Below are 20534 nucleotides of genomic sequence, written 5' to 3'. Positions count from 1 at the left end.
TATAACTTCAGTCAAGAGTTTCTAAACTTAAGGCCCTGACTTCTGAGCCTCCATATTCTGTCTTCTATAAGTTCAAGGTACAGTTGCGGCTCCACTTGATCTTTCTCCCAATGGTGGATTCACAATTCCACGCAAATAAGGACATACTACTTCCAGTTTTCTTTCCTAATCCACGCTCCAGCAACCAGGAGCGAATGCTTCACTCCTTGAAGGTCAGCCAGTACAAGCTTTTTATGCTGAAAGAATGAAGCCATTTTGAAAATCAACACAACTCTTCGTTGCAAATGCAGAATGAATTAAGGGGCTTTCAGTAACATCCCATGAAATATCCTCAAGGATTACTGTCTATATAAGAGCGTGCTATAGCTAGCGAAGATACCTGACCTGGCATAGATAGTATACTTCACAAGGGTACAAGCATCCTTGGCAGTGTTCCTGGTGCAGGTCCCCATTAAAGATATCTGCAGGGCCAGTGACATGGTTGTCAGTCCACGCCATTACATCACATGACACCAGTGGTGGGAAACCTGTGGCCTGTGAAGTTCCACCTGTGGCTCGCACACCCCCTCTCTGTTGCTTTCCCCCATGCTTCTCCCACATGGAGGTGCTGGAGCCCTGCACTTTCTACTCTTCGCCCTCCTTCCCAGCACTTTTGGAGCACCATGAATCTGCCAATTTGTGCTCCATCTCCCTCCTCCCCGTCCCTTCCAGAGCTTGAACACTGGAGCAGCCCTCCATCTGTGGCAGGCCACAGGCATGGAGCTGTTCTCAGGCACCACTTACCATAAGCATCACCCAATAAGGCTGATGTTTAGCTGGCAACCATCCCTAGGTGGAACCCTAGTGAGCCACAGGTTACCCATCACTAGATTTCAATCATGCAGCCTTCTGAAATGGAGGGCCATTCATGTGGCCCACTCTCTAGTCTTGGTTGCCTATTGCTGCATTAAGTCATTATAGAGCAGGCCAGAGATGATGCCACATTTGGCAGAACGGTAGTGAAATCTTCAACTTGCTGAACTTCAACCCCTTCTATGAGATGCTTGGGAATTGCCTACCTGGAATCAACATGAGCAAACACTTGAAAAAAAATTAACTTCTTGTAACTGTTACTCTTTGAAATGTATTGCTCATGTCCATTCTAAGACCCCCACCCTCCCGCTAGGACAGGCATGTCCAAAGTCCGGCCCGCGGGCCAATTGCGGCCCGTGTTCCGGTTTAATACGGCCCCGCAGGTAATTTGGCAATAACTATCTTTTATGGCCCCCAACGAATCCATCTGTATTGAGATGAATACATTGTAAAATCTCAGTTAATGTCAGTTGGTCTAAATCAGTTATAAATGTATTTGGACACAACATGTATACTTGGTGTTATGTTCCTGTTCATATTTTTTGAACTTAAAAGTTGACAGACAACCTTTATTACCAATAATATGTAATGTACTTTACAATGTTCCTGACATATATTTCAGCTTCCTGGATTTTTTTTTTTCATCTGGCCTTCAGATATGATAGGCAGAGTGATTTAACACCTGTTTAGATTTGTCATCTATGTGACGAAATGAAAAGTATGCCGTTTGCAATAAACTTTGCATAAAATAGTTAATTTGCATTTAATTTTAATGGTTCAAAGAATGTCAGGCAAAATGGTCGGCCCTCACGCATGTTCACTTCATCAAATCTGGCCCTCTTTGAAAAAAGTTTGGACACCCCTGCGCTAGGAGATCGGATAGACACCTACTCAGATTACACTGGCAAAAAGGAACTGAAGGGGCAGTGGGTCAGCAGGGACCTATATACAACACCATAAAGGCCAACTATAGGGGCTTCTCAGCCAACCCAACAGACAGCTCTAGGGAAAGAACCTCTGACAATTGCGTGGGCAGTGTGTACCCATCTACTTGGAATGGACATGAGCAACACATCTTGAAAAACAACAGCTATGAGAAGGTAGGTAATAGGGATGTTAAATTTAGGTTAATCAACTAGTCAATGTGATTTCCATTAATAATTCAATTAGTCGATAAGGAAGCCTCTGCTTTTGAACTGTAGCAAGAGCCCTATCACACAGAAGCCCTGAAGGGATTGTGGGGCCATCAGAGGACTGGGTGCGTGCTCCCTGCAGCACCTCAGCCTTTGAAATGTACAAGAGCCTCAGTAGGTCTCTTGTACATTTAAGAAGCAGAAGCTCTTCAGGGAACTAAGGGCTAGTGGGGAAGTCCCCAGCTGGCCCAAGGCTCCCTGTGGCACCTCAGTCTTTGAAAGAGCCCCAGTGGGGCTCTTGTACTTTCAAAAGAGAGCCCCGCAGGGAGCACAGGGCCAGCGGGGGACTTCCCTGCTGGCCCCACCCTCCCTGCAGCACCTGACTCTGAAATGTACAAGAGCCGCAAGGGGCTCTTGTACATTTCAAAAGCAGAATTGCAGCAGAACCAGCACGAGTGGAGACTGCTTCAGTCCCCGCTTGCGCTATTGCCTGCTGTGCCTCTACCTTCCCTGCTATCCTGCAGAGACAGTGCTGGGGGGGAGAACAGGCTTTTAAGCCGGCTTCCCCCAACACTGGCTCGTGCCCCTCTCTTGCGCCTTCTCTTTGATAGAGGCAGAAGGGGGGGGAAGCAATTAGTCGCATCACTAGTCAACTATCCGATAAGCTTATGCTTATCGGATAGTCGACTAGTTGCTTACATCCTTAGTAGGTAACTGTTTTTTGCGCCTCTCTAAATTTCCTGAAGCATATTTAGATTAACTCTTTTAAAAAAAAAAAAAAAGTTTGTAGTTAGTTAATGTCTCAGAATAGTACCACAGTGCAACAAGCAAAAAATACTTTTTTCTGCAGCATCAAACATAATTGATAATATTTAATATGAGCATTTACAATAAGTAATTTATTGCAATCTTAATATGGTTAATTGTGTTTTTTATATACAGGAATTCTGATGTCTGGTGAGTTTGACTGTAAAGGGGTGTTCAACTAAATTATGAACAGTCAAAGTATAACTAGATCACATTTTTCAAGTAAAATTATGTGGCTAAAGAAATTGCACATGTGATTTTTTTTGTATTGCTATATGTAATGCATGATACTACATGAGACAAATTATAGAGAAACTGTATAGCCTCTAGTAGCCTGCAACAGGGACACGACTTACTCCCTTCACATTAAAGTCAGTACACACCACTTCTAAACACCTTTTCTCTATCAAGAAGTAAGCTTCAAAATGGGAGAAGGTGATGGTAAAAAATTATCAGTCAGAATGACTGGTTGGGTTAAATTTCTCAGCTATACTGGGCCACCTCATAATATTTGTTTGTGGTTAGAAATGTTGAGATGTCCAAGAATATTTGGCTTTCTTGCCACAAAAATAGATTATAGGAATTAATTTCTACTTAGAGCTGTGATCAGAACACTTCAGATGATTTGTATGTCTTTAAACCATGAAACTTGTTCTTTAGTATTTTGTCCCAAATTGTGATCTTATTAGACTTTGACTTATGTTTCTAATTTTTCCTAACCATCCAAGTATACTGGATGCAGTGGATGGGATCTCATTGCTTTAGTGTGCTGAGCTGGGAGAGGTGCTCTGATTCTGTGTCCAACAGGGAAATATATAACTGACCTGTGTGGTTGGTTTATTAAGACAGTAGGATAGAAATACAGGAAAGCTAAAACTATCAAAAGCATTTCCTTTTTACTTTGGAGGTGAATTTAAAAAAAACCACACACGCTTTTTACAAGGTTGGATTCCTGTGCAAACCACTCTTTGCACCAAGTGAATCCTGTATTATTCTTTATAAAGCGGAGTGGACATGACTTAAAGATAGAGAAAACAGAATGCATGCAACTCTTCGGTGGTGTCTGGACTGCTTTTGCCTGCTTGTTTAAGTGGGGTTGACTGCACATGTTTAACACAGCCTGTTCACTGCCCAGAAAAAACTATTTAGAAATACATGGGAACAGTTAAGTAGCTTTGCATTGCCCTATTAAACTTTAGAATGGTAGTACATTAATCCATTTTCTTGCATGCTGATGCATCTCTATAGACTGCTCAGTATTGGTAAACATGGGTTTAGGTTATTGAAAATCAGTATCTATTTTGTGCTTCTGAAGTTGCTTCAGACAACCTATGTGATAAGGTAATATGTGGAATTACAAAATTCATTCAGCCTTGAATTCCAGAGTAGATGAGAAATTACAAATGATTATCTCTCCTACCACAAGAGAGCACTTTATGGGTATGTCTAGACTACATGTCTCTGCCGACAGAGGCATGTAAAATAGGCTACCCGACATAGTCAATGAAGTGGGGATTTAAATTCCCCGGCTTCATCAAAATAAAAACGGTCACCACACTGTGCTGGCTCAACTGATCGTCGGCACAGCGTGAGTCAAGATGCAGATTGGTCGACAGGGGAAGCCTTTGTCAACTGCTCCCTTATGCCTCGTGGAACATGGCATGTCGGGTAGCCTATTTTACATGCCTCTGTTGGCAGAGGCATGTAGTCTAGACATACTCTATATGAGAGAGCCTATAGACCAGGAATGGGCAATAAGATGGAGGCCTTAGCCCCTGCGACTACCAGCATGTTATTTACCTGTGCTTCTGCAGGTAGAGGTGCTTGCATATTCTCTTGGCTGCAGATTGCTGTTGCTGGTCAGTAGGAGCTATAGGAAGTGGCGCAGGTTTGGACACCACTTCCTGCAGCTCACATTGGCTGGGAGTGGTGATCTGTGGCCAACAGGAGCTGCAGTCACCCATATCTGTATTAGGGATGTTAAGAAACGAGTAATCAGCTAATCCTATAGTCAATACAATTTCTATTGACTACACAATTAGTTGATAGGGTTGGAAGCCTCTGGGAGCTACCCCTTGCTGCAGCTCTGCAGTTTAAATGTAGTATGAGCCGGATGCACAGACAACCTGGTTCTTACTACATTTAAACTGCAGAGCCACTGCGGGAGTTGCTCCTGGATCTGACTGTCAGCCCACGGGTGAGTTTCATTTGGGATGCAACTTCCCAGTGCATTTCATTAAACCACCCCCACTCCTGCCTTCCTGTCCGGTCTCTGGTGGCATGGGGGAAACTCAGCAAGTGCCTGCCCGCTGCGCACATCCCGAAGCTGAGCAAGGAAGCTGAAGGGCCGAAGCAACTACGGTCAGGATAGCAAGGCTCCAGGAAGGCAGCGCTGGGTCAGCAGAGGGGCACTTGACCTGCCTATTTACGCCTCTAGGCCTGTAGAGTGAAACCAAAGTAATTTTGGAGCCAGGGTTCCCCAACACACCAGGTAGCAGCACTCAGGCACTGCACAGGCTGGGCAGGAGACAGGCAGAGCCCAGCTGGGGATTGCAGGGCCAGGGCAGGCAGACAGTGGAGGCCAGGCCGCATGACTCCGCTCAGCCCTCGGGCACTCACCCTGCTTCTGCCCCTTTGGGTTGTGGTGTGCCTGGGCTGAGCCACACAGCACCTGCCCAGGACAAGGCCCTGGCAACTGGCATGCTCTGGTCCCTGCCCATGAGCTCAGAGGGCTGCTGATACTCAGCTTGGGCTTGCTCCAATCGAGCAGCAAGCCCAGCCACAGAATCAACTCAGCTGCTGGAGCATCTTCCCAGCTGCCCGTAGGGTGCAGTGGGGCTCCCCAAGCACCCCGGCTGGCCAGAGGCATTGCCCCCACCTGCCCAGCCCACATGGAGCCCTGAGTGCTGCCAGCCCAGTCCAGGGATCCACACAGCCCCACTGGTGGCATCAGCCTGGCTCACCACAGGACACCCAACCATGGAGCACCACCGAACTGGCACCCTGCATCTCCCTGAGCCTGGTCTGGGAGCACTGAGCTCGCCTGGCCGCTGCACTCTGCCTGGCCAGGCTTCAGTCCTCGGCTCCTGGCCCAGCGCTGGGCAGCCCTGGCCACTTCTCCACCTGCAGTGCATGAGTGGGTCTCCCGGGAGAGTGGTGCCAGCCTGGTGTGTGGGACAGATAGAGTGTGGAGCTGCAATTGAGCTGCCCCTAGAACAGCTGGCTCATCCCAGGTCTTTGCGGGGGATGCAAATAGAGTAGTCAAGTACTTGTGTAGACCCAATGAACATAGGCTTACGAGCCGTCAATCGACTAGTTTCTTACATCGCTAATCTGCAGGGGTACAGGTAAATCAAGTAGCAGCAGCCTGCCAGAGACTAATTCTGGTGAACCAAGTCTGACCCACAGACTGATTATTGCTCACTGCTAATATAGACAGACTAACATGTACAAGAATTTGCAATTGTTCTAGTCCTACACTCTTCTGCCCTCAATAAATGTTACTCTGAATATTAATATGAAGCTATGAATATAGTGACTTTTAAAAATCCTCTTACAGTAAACAATTTTAAATTTCCTGCCAGAATTATTAGAGAACAGCTTAAGTTTTGTCTGTTTTTCAATGTTTCATACTAAACTTTCACAGAAAGCTTTTCAGGACTTAATTTTTCCAAAATTCTGCCACTGTTAGGATTTAAATGATTTTGTTTGCGAGTGTTGTTGGCCCTTTGTGCGTAAGTTACAGTATAGGTTATTGAACAACTTCTTCCTTATGCTAGCTACGTTGTTTTCTCCCCTTTTCAGGTCCTGCAGTAGATTGGTGGGCTCTTGGAGTTTGTTTGTTTGAGTTCTTAACAGGAATTCCACCCTTTAATGATGAAACACCACAACAAGTCTTCCAGAACATTTTAAAAAGAGGTAATTCATGCTCACTGAAACTAAGGAATTCAAACTTTGCTGTGCTATTTGAACTGGTGATAAGCCTGTCTTTTTGTATTTGTAGATATTCCGTGGCCTGAGGGTGAAGAACAGTTGTCCAGCAATGCCCAAAATACAATAGATATTCTTTTAACCATTGACACTACAAAGAGAGCTGGACTGAAGGGTCAGTATTTATTAAACTTTTCACATTTTACCTTTTTGATAAATTTGATATTTTAAAATGTCATGGTCCCTGCTTTAGCATTGAACTTGAGTGCTAGACATTGCAGACTTTGGTATCTACTATGCTACTTGTGTAGACTGTGCTGATAAAAGGTTTTATGCTATTGAATAAGGAAAGCAAATAATGATTTTTACTTGGTTATATGTTCATGCTGCTTGCAGTTAGTTAGTTTAAAATCGTTCATGCTTAACTTACCAAAGTACAATCTATTCAACTCTTCCTAAAAGCAGTTATTTAATGAAGGTAGACTAAAAGATTTAATAGTCTCTTCTGGCCTTAAATTCTGTGAAGACCTGCAACTGTAACAGAAGTACCTCTTTAGCTTCATTAAAGACCATCTGCCAAGATCTCTGCTATTCTGTCATTTTCCTGAGATCAGCAACCATTGTAAATAATAACAGATTCCCTGTCATAAGTCAGAAGCCTAGTTGAGGGAATCCAAGGAATTTTTTTACATCGCATGGTGCTGGTGGCCTGCCATTGTCACTCAGTGATAGTTTCAGCTGAGAAGTTAAAAAACAGGAAGTAGATTTTAAGAACACAAGTGTTCAAAGTTCCTTTCTTGATAAAGCAACTTAGACTTCAGTTTATTGCCAGTAGCACACCTTTTTAAGGGAGCTGTTAACAATCCTCTAATAAAGGGCCCAGGCAGTCTCCCAGCCTTTTAGTGTTAAAGCACAGAGTCCCCAGGGCTGTTGCTATACTTCAAAGGTGAAAGCACTGGGCCAGTGCTCTCTGCGGCATTTCAAAGCGGCAGCGCTGTGTGGAGCCTGGGGTCAGCGGGGAGTCCCCAGCAGACTCTAGGTTCCATGCGGCACTGCCGCTTTGAAATGCCAAATGCAGCTCGCCCCAGGCTGCACACAGCGCTTCAAAGCTGCAGCGCCACGTGAAGCTCAGGGTCTGGGCCTGGGCTCCACATGGTGCTGCTGCTTTGAAGCGCCCCATTTTCTTCCTGTCTCCCCTACCTCGCCTCCGCCCCCCACTGCCTCTTGCTTATACAGGCAGCAAGAGAGGAAGCAACTAGTCGACTAGGGTGTCGACTACCTGATAAGCATTTGCTTATTGGATGGTTGACTAGTTGTTCACATTCCCTACAGTGTAGGCTTTTGAATATCCAGAAAGGTAAAACACACCCAAAACAGCTAATAACTGGCATGTCAGTGAGGTGGCTAAATTGTTCTCTTGTGATCAATCAGTCTTAATATTTTGTGCAAACTTTTGTTTTAGAGCTGAAACGTCATCCTCTCTTTCATGGAGTAGACTGGGATAATCTTCAGAATCAAACTATGCCTTTCATACCTCAGCCGGATGATGAAACAGATACCTCCTACTTTGAAGCTAGAAATAATGCTCAGCATCTGACTGTGTCTGGATTTAGCTTATAGTATCAAGAAAATGGAATTTTGTCCATGGTTTTGCACTTTTGTAAACTACCCTTTAACACTAGTTTGGCCTTGGTTTTCTTACCAAACTTAGTTTTTTAAAATAATTGATCAGTGTGGTTTTAATTTGTATATTCTTCTGTTCTAAAACAAAACTACTATACAAAATGTTTATTAATTACAAATGGCTTCTTGTTCTTTTTATTTATCATATTTTCTGCACTTTATTGAGAGCCTAAGTATGTATTTGTAAAGTTAGTAATGACACTTTCACACTTGGCAAAACATTGTCCTTTCTATTGCTGCTGTGGAGTACTTCCAATTTATAAGGGCTATTTTGCAATTAAACATAACTGAGTGGGGGCAGAAAATGCATGCTAATTATCTATCTTGGGTTCAATACATTCATAGTCACATTTGGGATAGCTTTGACCAATTTGGAGCAGCATCCATAACAAGTGAAAATTTTGTAGGTTTCAGAGCACTGTAAAATATCTTATCCCTCTGAATTATTCCTTAGTGGGATGAGGAAAAAGATATTTTGGCATCCTTAGGTCACACACTGCCCTCGGCTGCTGAGGTATCTGTGTTGTAAAACTGAGCTGTGTTTATTGCCAATGCTTTTTCCTTGGCATCTGCACAGAGTAAAGGAAGCTTATTGCTTTTTTTAAAAAATTGCTAACACTTTTGTAATACTGAGGAGATTTTTGAATGCATTATGGGATGATAGACTGAACAGTATTTTAGTGACCCCTTGTTTATTTTAAATGTAGAAGAACTAAGGATCCATATTGGGCTTCTTTCCTGTATCACTCTGCCAGATGTTAAAAAAACTGTTTGCTAATCAAAATATGAATTATGTATATTAGATGCTCTGTAATGTATTGTAAATTGATTTGAGAAGTTCAATTTCAATAAAATTGAGTTAAAATTAAGATGTTCAGTATTAAACATTTTAATCAGGGATCTTTGCAGGGATGTAAGCTGTATTTTAATATATTGGGAAAATGCATAGAGATTGTTTTTTCTTATAATGCCTGATATTTTTTTTTTTTTTGGTTTGATTAAACTGTTTCCTTTTATCTTAGATGAGAAGCATCATTAAAAATTCTTTCTTGTAGTGCTTACAATTGTATTCAATGCATTACAATGTTTTTGTTTTCCAAATTCAATGTCTGCTTGGGGACGGGTAGAAGGTTCATACTGTTCCATGGTGTAATCCAGCTTCTATATCCCAAAACTGAGAGCTATGCTAGCTCTCCATTATTGGGTGGCTTTTCAGAGAACTACATGGAATTGTCATTTCAGGCAAAGCAAATGAATTGATGACCATTCACATCTCATGCTTCCTGGTCCACAAGACTAGTGAATGGAGTGTGGATTAATCAGAGCTGCCAGATTCTATGCTCCAAACTGCCAAGAAGGGTATGCGAGAGAAGAAATGCCCTATGTTTTGTCCTAGAAGCCAGACAAAATCAAACACTTGCAAATAATTACAAAATCATAGCTAATGTCTTGACAATTCGTAACAATGTTTGGATTGTAATTTATTGATGTTGGGATTTGTGAAAACATTGTATAATGAACACTAAGGAATGTTGCAATGTCAGAAACCACACTATAACCCATTCACTGAATGGTTTTCCAATTTCTGCATATTTGCAGATCACTGAATCTAGTTTGTGCATGTAGCAGCAATTAATAGTGATGGTTCTCTAAATGTTGAATAAATATGCATTTATTACTGCACATAATTACTAGGACTATTTCTGTCTGAGACAAACTGCAGATCCTAATGGGCTCTTTATCATAAGAGAAGAAATGTAGCATTTGTATCTACGTGTTCCAAACTCTCAAAAAATAATAATCAGAGATGAAGTACAGCCTCGGAGAATCATGGGATTAGTTTTGTTTTTCAGAAGTTAGATGAGAGGGTGCTAATTTTTAATGGGAAATACAGCCTTCTTTATGGAGAGATGATATAGTGCACCATAAGTCTGTTAGCAAAGTATTCAAACTAATACTGAAACTAATATTTAAGTGGTTCACTATTATCTATTAGCATAATTAGTTGATGCTGATAGCAAGGGTTTTGTTAGGTTTTCTGTTGAATGTACCAGCTTGTATTCATCAAGAAAATATTTAAACCCAAAATTGTATAATTTAAAGGCTCACAAATTGATAAGCTTTTATTTAAATATTTTTCAAATTAATTACAATGTGCATCATGAATTACAGAACTATTTGCCAGGCTTAACTGTCTTTTTACATAGTCTAATACATTAATATAAAACTAGAAATCAAACCATTGTAAAACATGTATAAACAAAAACTTTAACATCTGGCTGTTGTTTCAAAAACTTTCAAGGAACAGAGTTTAGATGTTTATATATTTTACCATAGTCTTGCAAGTCAAAATAAAGACAGAACTGGGAAATGTTACACACTAAGTTTTGTAGACAAGTTGAAGATTAGGGTATTAAGAGGAATAGTATGCATTCCAATAAAACATTGCTGAACAAGATCATATTTTTCTTGGTCTGAACAGTGGCATAATATGAATAGCCTCTGACTTTCATGTAGGTTTTACTATCCAGCTATAATGGCATTAAGTATTACATGTTGACTTCAAAAAAGAGTTTGTTTTATTCGTTATGGTGTATTTCAAAGATTCACTGTTACCCTTTCCTATGACTCTGAAGCAAAGTAAAAAGTTTTGAGGCCTTCAGTCTCCCCTTAGTAATTTATTTCATCTATGATGAATGCAGAAGCTGTGGAATTCTGCCTCTGGTCGTTTGTGCACTGGACATAGGCCAGCAGTTTCTTTTCAGGCCCCTTGGTTTCCATGCATTCCATATCTGTTCCTTAAGTTACACACAATTCAAAGCTTCCAGCTGACCTCAATATCATCCTAGCTAGTGTCAACTAGATTGAGTTAAGTATAGAATAAAAAAATCAAGAAGTAGAATCAAGTCCACTGAAATCTCTGTAGTTAAAGGTCACATCTTGGGCACTTAGCTTTATAGCCCTAGTCACTGCTGAGATACTGTTAATCTATATATGGCACAGACAGTTGAGGCCAAGAAACTTTGAAATATTGACTGTACCTTTGCTAATTAAGCCTAGGCTTTAGTAACTGCAGACTCCTCTTAAAACCACTCCCATATGTGAGAAGTCAACTCTGCCTCCAGTTGGTTTTGGAATTCACTCACCATCATTTACAAAGGAGCTCAGTGGACTCTTGTTCTGTGACTGCTCATGAGTTAAATTTAGCTCATTTTAGTACAATAAAACATTTTACTGTTTTCTATTGAGCACGAGAACCTGTCCTTATAAAACTGTGTGGTCCATCACCTAGCACTATGCTTTCTTACCAGTTTGTTTCATAGTGGCTTTATACTACTTCCTCTTTTACATGCAACCTTCAATTTCTTTTTGAGACTTTCCTCTTCAACTTTTTTGAAACCTATATAATGAAAATATTTTAAAGTTCTGAGGAGCACTATTTACATATGCTAAGAAACAGGTATCTTGCTAAGACTGAAAAAAGAACCAATCTGAACATTTTATATAGTATACACAATTGAGAGTTTAGTGCTGTATGCTTTGCTTCCACCTCCAACCCTTCCTCCAATCCACTAGATTTAAATAAGTATTTAGAATACGGTGGGTCAGTAATGTCACTGAGGAGGAAGACTCGATTTACAATGTTTTATCTAAGTCTAAGACATTCAAATACTTATTTATAAATTACTCTACCCTTCCCCCCAGCAGTAGTTTTTAATTTTCTGCCCCCTTCACTTGTAGGCATTGAGCCATTGGCCAATCACATGGCACCCCCTTATCCTCCCCAGGCCTATTCTATACAAGTGGTAGTGCCTAGGCTTTCATTTACATTCTTGCTGCTCAGGACAGGGAAAAGAAGCTGGTGGTAGAAAAGCACTACCACCTTGATTACAGGGTCCCCAAGTCTTTTGCCTTCTATGACTTCCTTACGTATGTCAGATCTAGCAGGCGTTGCCTAATTACAATATGTAGGTTTCGTATCTCCTTGAGTCCAAGAATTGCTTGTTTTATTTCTAATCATCTGCTGACCGCTTGCCTCTGCAATTGTCTCCTTCTCTGAAATCAGTATGTAAATGCCACTGTTCCCATGCATTCATGGGAAAATAGCAAGGAGCTGTCTCTTGATTTGGCTCCTACTATGCACTCCATGCTGGAAGTATAACCCCGCTGCATGATTATATAGCTACTGTGATGAGAGCTAAATAAGTGGAAAACAACTTTCTCCAAACCCAACTGTGGCTTCTATCAGCTAACATTTGGACAGTGCCAGCTGAAGTAGCATATGCAGGGCATCAGAGCCACACTGATTTGTTTAGAAAGGCTCTCAGGAGTTAACTTCTGTCACATGACCTGCCAGCTAATCTCTCTGACCCTGTGAAGTGGCAAAAATGAGCCTGTTACAGGCCTTCATAGAAAAGAAAACATGGGAAGGTCCAGTCTCAAACTGCCACTTTAACCCTGTAAGTTAGGCCCTAAATAAGGTTTATAGTCATGCCTAGTGAGGAATATCTACCTACACTGCCAATGCTAGAAGAGCACAGGGAAGCAGCATCTGTAGAATAACGGTTTTGCTTTGTATTAAAACGTGTTTTTTTCCACAGAATGTCACTTTGGGAGGGTTGGTAGACACTTGTGTACTGACTGCATAATAATCCAGCAGTAACGCAGATATTGTGATGAATGTTTCTACGTTTGTTAGAGACCTTTAAAAAGAGTGAACGGAGTTATTTTTTGCATACACTAATAGCCAGGGAGATGCAAATGGTACTATGTGTGTGGTCATCTTCACCAATACATGCAGTAAGTGATGGCAGAGTCACGATCCTATTTTCTCAAAAATGTGTGTGACTAGCCTTTAATGTAGTCTCTCCTTGCTCAATGACCACTTAATTTTTTTCACTGTCTAATGACACAATCAACTGTTTAAAGTACAGGCAGAATAATTTCAGACACGCCTAAAATCTCAACCATAGCAAAATTTCCATTGTCTAATTAGTTTAATTTAAACACATTTTCAGCATCTCCATTCATGCGAGGTTTGTTTATGTGTTACACCAAAACAACAGCTTGTCAGGACATGATATTAGAGATGTTCTCCTGATACTTTATTTAGTAACTCAAAGACTAAGATCAGAAGAGGAAGAAATCTCTTTTTTTAAAAAGTACTTAAAGACAAGATTAAAATCATATTCTGTTAAGCAAGGCAGAAACATTAAAACCTATAATTACATCTGTTTTATACAGTATAACTTGTATGAAAAGTGCTTTCAAAAATTTGAAAATAAGAGACTGTACAGGGCAGAAAGCATGTCTTATCCCAAAAGACATTTCCCATAAATTATTTGTAACATATAATTCTGAATGAAGAATGACAACAAACAACAGGATAATTTTAAGATTCATCTCTTAAATGTAGATTATGGCATAATGAATTTTTTCTTATCTTCATTGCAAATGCAAAATAAACATTTTACTGTCTAGGTCTGATTTCTTACTTCATAAAGAAAAAGTAATCTTAATATAATGCTCCCCTTTTCCAGAGCTTTAGGCTATGTAACTTAGATACTTTTTTTTTTTTAAATCAAACAGCAAAGCATGCTTTGACCAAGCAAACTTCACAAAATTGTTATATTCACATGTTTATATTGATCATTACAATTTATATGTATGAACAAATATCACTGGAAAGGAAAATCTGGACCAAAATTAGGATAATAAACATCTTGGAAAATATTTTGATGTAGTGGAGGGATACAAGGAAAATATGGAAATAGAGGTTTTCTCTCCAGTAGGTTTTGGTGTGGGAAAGGCTACACAGATGTTGGGGCTAGATTAAAATAATATAAAATTTACTTTAACCTGTAAAATCTTATAAATACAGGGTGTAGATAATTTTTATCTTGTATTTTAAAGCACGGTGTGCATAAACTGTATGTTTGTTAAAATGTAACCTGTTAGCAGTAAAGAAATACCTGTATGAATGTATCGTTCAGTGCATCTTCTCTCTCTCTGGCTCTTCTACAGCACAGACGGTCTCAACATTATAATCAACAATCCCCTTGTTACTACCTAGTCTCTAACAGGCAAGATGCTTGCCTGCTAAGACTAAAATGGTTTTGGAAGTGGGTACATATAGAAGTGCAATGAATGGCAGGATTATCAAGTCAAATATTTGACTCCACCGATGACTGCTGTACAAAGAAATTTAGCCCAAATCTGTCTATCAGCAAAACAGACCAGTTGAGCCCTTCAAAGCGACAATGTTATATGCAGCCTTTTTAGCTACCATATAATTATGTAGACAGAACTTATACTGTCTGCCCAGTCACTGTTTCGATTTCACAGTATGGAACAAGTGAAATAAATCTGAGTTACTGCAATTACAAAATCATCCTCACTTTAAAGTTACAGTTTTACAAATGTTCTATTCTATATATACACAGGGTTTTTTTCTGTTTACTTTATTATCAATTGCCATAAGAAAAATCAGTCATCTCCACAGAATGACCAGGCAGGAATCCATTCCAAAATAATAGTTAATAATTTAAGGTTCAAGTGGTTTAAGGGCGGGATAATTAAATTCATTTTACTTGTAACCTAGGAGCAGTGGATCATTCAAGTATCAATGTTAGTCCTTAAGTGGTTAACTCACACGTAGTGCAAAAAATTACTACAACAGAAGGGAAATTTAGCCATCACAGGTCCTGAGGTTCTCATGTGAATTCCTTCTCTCTCCAGGCTTTCCCAGTTCTAGTAGTCTTTAAGTGAAATCAAAAATTAAGTTCTTAGTTCAGTTTTCTAAAAGAGGAACCAAACATGTAATTAGTTTAACCCCATTTCCTTAGCCTTTGAAAAAATGTTGGTAGTGCAGCCACTTAAAACTTACTTATGTAATGACTTTTCACTCAAAACAGCATGTTGTGAACACAAAGAATTAACATTATGAAGTTAATTACATGTTAAATCCCACAATTACTTGAAATTAGGTATAATGCCCTCTCTATTATTTTGCATACATCATATATTTCTTCACAGCATACTTTTGTATATTAAACAGAAAAAGATGATCAAGTTTAAGAATGGTGCACAGGTACTAAGGGTCAGTTGTTTTTCCAAAGCGATTAGGCCAAAAATTTATCCTAATTTACCCAAGACCAGCCTGGGTTCTTTTCAAATAAAATTCTTAAGGAGAGGATTTTTTCCAACATAATCCATAGATTTATTATATTTGGCTGTAGCTATATCTCAAAAGAATCTGACATTTTAGAAGATCTCTCCATTAAAACAAAATACAAAAATAGGCACGATAGCAGCACATTTTCTCCTTCATTACCACAAAACTCACCAACAAGCATACAACTGCCCTTAACATTTTCACCACTGAAAAGAAAGAAAATCGCTTCCAAACGCAATCACGTCTGTACTCCCCAAACAGATCATCTTAGCAACATATCTCTAGATTAGAAGATCATGCAATTCAGATAATTTCTGAATTCTAAATCCTCTGGAGAATAAAAATGCCACCATTATGCAGCATGTCCAGCCCCTCACTACTTTGTAGCTAAGATCCTCGGCAGAGATCTGCCACATGGCAGTATATAGCACTTACACTAAAAACAAGTAAGCTTGTGCCTTCGTTTGTTTGGATTGTTTTTTAAATTAGTATACAAATAATAGAACAAAGCCTGTTGTCAATGATCTCAGGACAGTGTAATACCAATGTACTATTCTTATATTTGGGGAAGTGACCCCTTAACTCACAGTGTCCATTTCAAGTTTGGGCGAAATGCGTGAATAATGGCCACTTTTTAAAGTACAGATGTAGTTTGGTCAAAGAATAATTCAGCACAAATCTAGTGAGAGATCTGCAGAAAGATGTGGAATAAAGAGGTTAGGATAAAGAAGAATACCATGCTAAGACAATGCAATCAGCAAGTGAGTTCTGAGTCTGGATCTGGTGTTTAGAAAACACTAATTTGAGCCTTCCATGTTTAGATAGAGAAGAGAAATAGAGGAGCTTAAGTAGAGTTTGAAGGGTACTACTCTTAATTAAAGCAGCACTACTTCATTTAGCTAAAGGAAGCAGAAAAGAAGCCCAAGATCACTTGATCAAGAAAGGACAGACAGGAAGATATTCAAAACATTGAAAAATATGTACTGGGTATCAGTATAAAAGTATTAATTCCAGTACAAATGAGATGACCGGCAAAAGTAGCTAGAATAGGAAACCAAACATCAAACACTCTAGAGTTCTTTAAAGAAACCATCTTAACATTTACAGGGAGAAATCTGTTTGCTAGGCAACAGCAGAACAACAAGAATGTACCAGAGATTCCTGCATAACAATATAGGTGGTTCAAGAGGATATTGTTGGCCACAGAGCCTAAGGACATCAAGCAGAGAAGAGCCAGCCAGCCTCAGATATATAAGGATACTTACTGAAATTGGTATGGTGTTTCCTTTTGTGCAAGGCTTATGCTTAGGTCAAGTTAAGTTCATATTGCCCATGCAGAAAGCTTGGCTACTTTCCTATGCTGAAGAAATTTGCAGGGGAATAAAGCTAGATAGGTCACTTCCTCAAAATGCCCTTAAATTCCCCACTGCAAGGGAGAAGCTATGGTAGTTCATTTTAAAGCTCTTGCTGAACATCCTTTCTTTTCCGCTTTGGAAAGGAGATCACATCTTTCTATTCCTGTCTCTTCCAAAGGCCCTGATACATGGTTAGGTTCAGTGTCCCATTCTTTGCATTGGGAGTTTCTTTAGTACATAGAGTGGAATATTCAGCAGGTCATCTCCAGGATAGCGAAAGCTCAAGAAAATGTGGGATTCTTTAGGGGCACTAGCTGTCAATCCACTTAATGTTTTGACACTGCCCATGTCCTCTGTTGACACTATATAAGCTTCATGTAATGCAAGAATATGCTCAGCATTATGTATGAAAACAAAATCTTCATTGGTGATCATCCCTATGAGTAGAATACTGTAATGTCTAACAAATGAAATGTTAAATATACAAACACATGCTCTGTTGAGTAAAAGTATACAAATCAATCTTTACCTTCGCCTTCTTTGAAAATATACATGCATCAACCACTGGGCAATGAAGGGCCATACAACAGCAAAGGCTAAAGTGCCAGGAGAAATCTCAAAGGGCCACCACGATGGTCTCTAAACAAAATAAAATACCAACTGTGGTCACTAATTTGTACCACAACATTAGATTATAGTACATACATACACTTTAAATGCCACTGTGTCAAAGTGCAAAAAACTAAACACTTGCATAGCAGAAGGAAATTTATTAAATAATTTCTTCAGAGCCTGGATTATAGCAGCTCTATTTTACTCCTAGTTTAAGGATCAGAATTTAAAGTATGTAAGAAATCTGAAGTCATTTTATCTTGTTCCAAACATACCTTTTTACAAATATGAAAACATACCTTAACAGGTGAGGCAGGTTGTAAATTTGACTGTAGTGTCAGTGATCTTGCCTTTAAATACAAACCAAGGTTAATGGGTATTAAAATGGTACACTGACCTCACATGGAAATGAATACAAATTTCTGTATGAATGCACTGACTTGCAAATGAAGAGGCAACCAATATACTTGACTTAATGTGTAAAAGCCACATGAACTCTATTATAGTGAAGACTAGATACAGCTAAGACCCCACACAAGACCTCACAGTTGCAAAATAAAATAAACTTCTTTAATAACTTGGATTACAGACCTAATCCTTCTTTTCTTCTCTTAAAAAGCATAGAAACTATCCAAAATATACCCTTGGGAGAGCGTTTCAAGGCATAGCTAGTTAATCAACAGAGGTACATTTTTCTTTAAATATAACTTTCCAGAAAAAAATATATAATCTGGACAATTTTTTACCTGGGAGGCTGTCAGTGCCTCCAGTGTATGCAGTCTCTGAAGCACGTTCTGCATGTCTTCTTGTAACCTCATGAGCACTACTGCAATTTGTTCATTGAGGCTGCCCCTCAGTGCTCTGTCTGACCCCCAGCGTTCTCCATCTCCTCCACTCCCTATCTGTCCACCTTGAGCACCATCGCCCAGAGGCTGCATCCTATGCCCTAAGTTTTTGAAAAAAAAAAACCAAACAAACAAAAAACAGACAGAAGCTATTACCTTTAATGAAAATATTTGGTTACGTTGCTTTATCATTTCTCACTTCCTCAATGAAGGGGAACACTTGTAACCTCTATAGATTTAACTCTAAATTCTCATACAAAAGACCCATACAAAAGATGTTGTTATAGCAGTATTTGTGGTACTACAGTAAAGGATCTATAACTATAAACATCATTTGCAGGATCTTTGATTCCTGTGAGTCAACTCAACAGCAATGATGGGGCCAGATGAAATATTTCCACCACTTTCTTTTACCAGCTTCATGACTTTGTTTATCTTTAAACCTTTTTATTCTGTCAGTCTATCCAATGCCTCTTAGTCCTCTTCTGTTTTAGTTCCCTGCATTCAGGTATGTATCACTATGTATTTTTTGACAAATCTAAACCACCAAAGTGGTCTTTCTTGACTCTTCCAGGACAGAATTATTTCCTGCCTGAGCTGTTCTCTTATCATCACTTCTTTTTTTAAAATTTTCTTTAGTTTTTATACTCAGTATTCCTCTCAGCCTGTTCATTATGTTTGTCAGCTTTTCTCATGCTTGAAGAACATATGTCTCTATATGCTGATTTTCATTCTTATCTAAATGTCCTTAATCTTTCAGATCTTGAAGAATTTTCTAAATGCAGTAGTGGTTAGTCTGATTCTTCTTTTCAAGGCATCTTTGCAATTTCCATTCTTTGATACTAGTCCTTCAAGATACACAAATGTTTCCACTTGTTCTACTTCTTTGGCTCTTTGATCTTTACTACTTCTTGTCTCCCAATTGCCACAATTTTTGCAGATAAGTAAAAGACTATTTGAATTTTCTGCTTTCCCCACATTCCTCGTCAGTTATTCTTGATATGTTCTCCTTGTTCAATATTGTCTCGGGGGTTATTCACTGTCCTCCCATGTAGCATGACTCCTCGGCTACGTCTACACTGGCATGATTTTCCAGAAATGCTTTTAACGGAAACATTTTCCATTAAAAGCATTTTCGGAAAATCGCGTCTAGATTGGCAGGACGCTTTTCTGCAAAAGCGCTTTTTGCAGAAAAGCATCCGTGGCCAATCTAGACGCGCTTTTCTGCAAAAAAGCCCCGATCGCCATTTTCGCGATCGGGGCTTTTTTGCGGAAAAGGAATCTCTGCTGTCTACACTGGCCCTTTTGCGCAAAAGTCTTTCGGAAAAAGACTTTTGTCCGAACGGGAGCAGCATAGTATTTCCGCAAAAGCACTGACAATCTTACATGAGATCGTCAGTGCTTTTGCGGAAATTCAGGCGGCCAGTGTAGACAGCTGGCAAGTTTTCCCGCAAAAGCAGATGATTTTGCGGAAAAACTTGCCAGTCTAGACACAGCCCTCTAGTTTAATCTCTCCATGCTACATACAGCCTTTAATGCTTCCAGAACTAAGTTTTACAAATCTGATGATGGAGTGGGACAAGGATAAACATTTACAGTCATCCCAATTATCTGATATTCATGATTCCATGATTTGCTGGATAGCGCATAAAGAAACTTTATAGAACAATGGAATGGGAACGAGAATGGAATTGAATACAATGAGTATGAAAGCTGCATCCCCGTTTGAGCAAACTTCCCAATGCTAAGTAGCAAGCCCTTTGCCCAATCTGAGACCATGACGAAAGCACAAAGGAGGTGGAAAAAGTTAGACATTTGCATTAAACCTAATATTTTTGTGGTAAATCTATTAAGGTTCTGCTAGGAAGTAGCAATCATGAAAGGGAGTAGGATAAATAATCCCATACAATGTCCATTCTAGTTTTTCAATCTAGCAATGTTTCAGGATTCTTCTTAATAATCGCTGCTAAGGATAGTTTCTGGTGCCTCTTGGAAAAAGTGAAAGAATCATCTGTTGTACTTTTTTGAAAAATAAAGCACACAACTCTATTATATTAGCAGGAAAACTCAGCCAGGCAGTTCTACATGTCAGATCATTTTCTCATTTTACAGTGTTTTCAGTAACCTGTAATTATTATTCATA

At 39.6% G+C, this 20534-nt stretch overlaps 2 protein-coding genes across 6 annotated transcripts in view; one reads left to right on the top strand and one right to left on the bottom strand.

The window, feature by feature from the left end:
• Positions 1–10093, top strand: part of MASTL (microtubule associated serine/threonine kinase like) — a 28244-nt gene extending 18151 nt beyond the window's left edge. Inside the window, exons 10-13 of one of the 2 annotated variants that reach the window (XM_075922552.2) lie at positions 2928–2942; positions 6597–6710; positions 6796–6897; positions 8185–10093. In XM_075922552.2, coding sequence (XP_075778667.1) covers positions 2928–2942; positions 6597–6710; positions 6796–6897; positions 8185–8342 — 389 coding nt within the window. In that variant the 3' untranslated portion in view covers positions 8343–10093. The remainder of the gene's footprint in view (positions 1–2927; positions 2943–6596; positions 6711–6795; positions 6898–8184) is intronic. The other variant, XM_006115264.5, reaches the window with a different exon arrangement.
• Positions 10094–13490: 3397 nt separating this feature from the next.
• The window catches only part of ACBD5 (acyl-CoA binding domain containing 5), a 47804-nt gene continuing 40760 nt past the window's right edge, over positions 13491–20534 (bottom strand). For all 4 annotated transcript variants that reach the window (XM_006115266.5, XM_089776751.1, XM_089776752.1 and 1 more), the window contains 4 exons: positions 18293–18492; positions 17846–17896; positions 17464–17573; positions 13491–15203 (listed from right to left, as the gene is read on the bottom strand). In XM_006115266.5, the coding sequence (XP_006115328.2) occupies positions 15191–15203; positions 17464–17573; positions 17846–17896; positions 18293–18492 (374 nt within the window). In that variant the 3' untranslated portion in view covers positions 13491–15190. The remainder of the gene's footprint in view (positions 15204–17463; positions 17574–17845; positions 17897–18292; positions 18493–20534) is intronic.

The sequence above is a fragment of the Pelodiscus sinensis genome, chromosome 2 (assembly GCF_052426305.1).
Source record: "Pelodiscus sinensis isolate ZL-2025 chromosome 2, ASM5242630v1, whole genome shotgun sequence".
Taxonomy (NCBI): domain Eukaryota; kingdom Metazoa; phylum Chordata; order Testudines; family Trionychidae; genus Pelodiscus; species Pelodiscus sinensis.
Note: the sequence above shows the minus strand (reverse complement) of the source record. Positions and strands in the feature narration are given on the sequence as shown.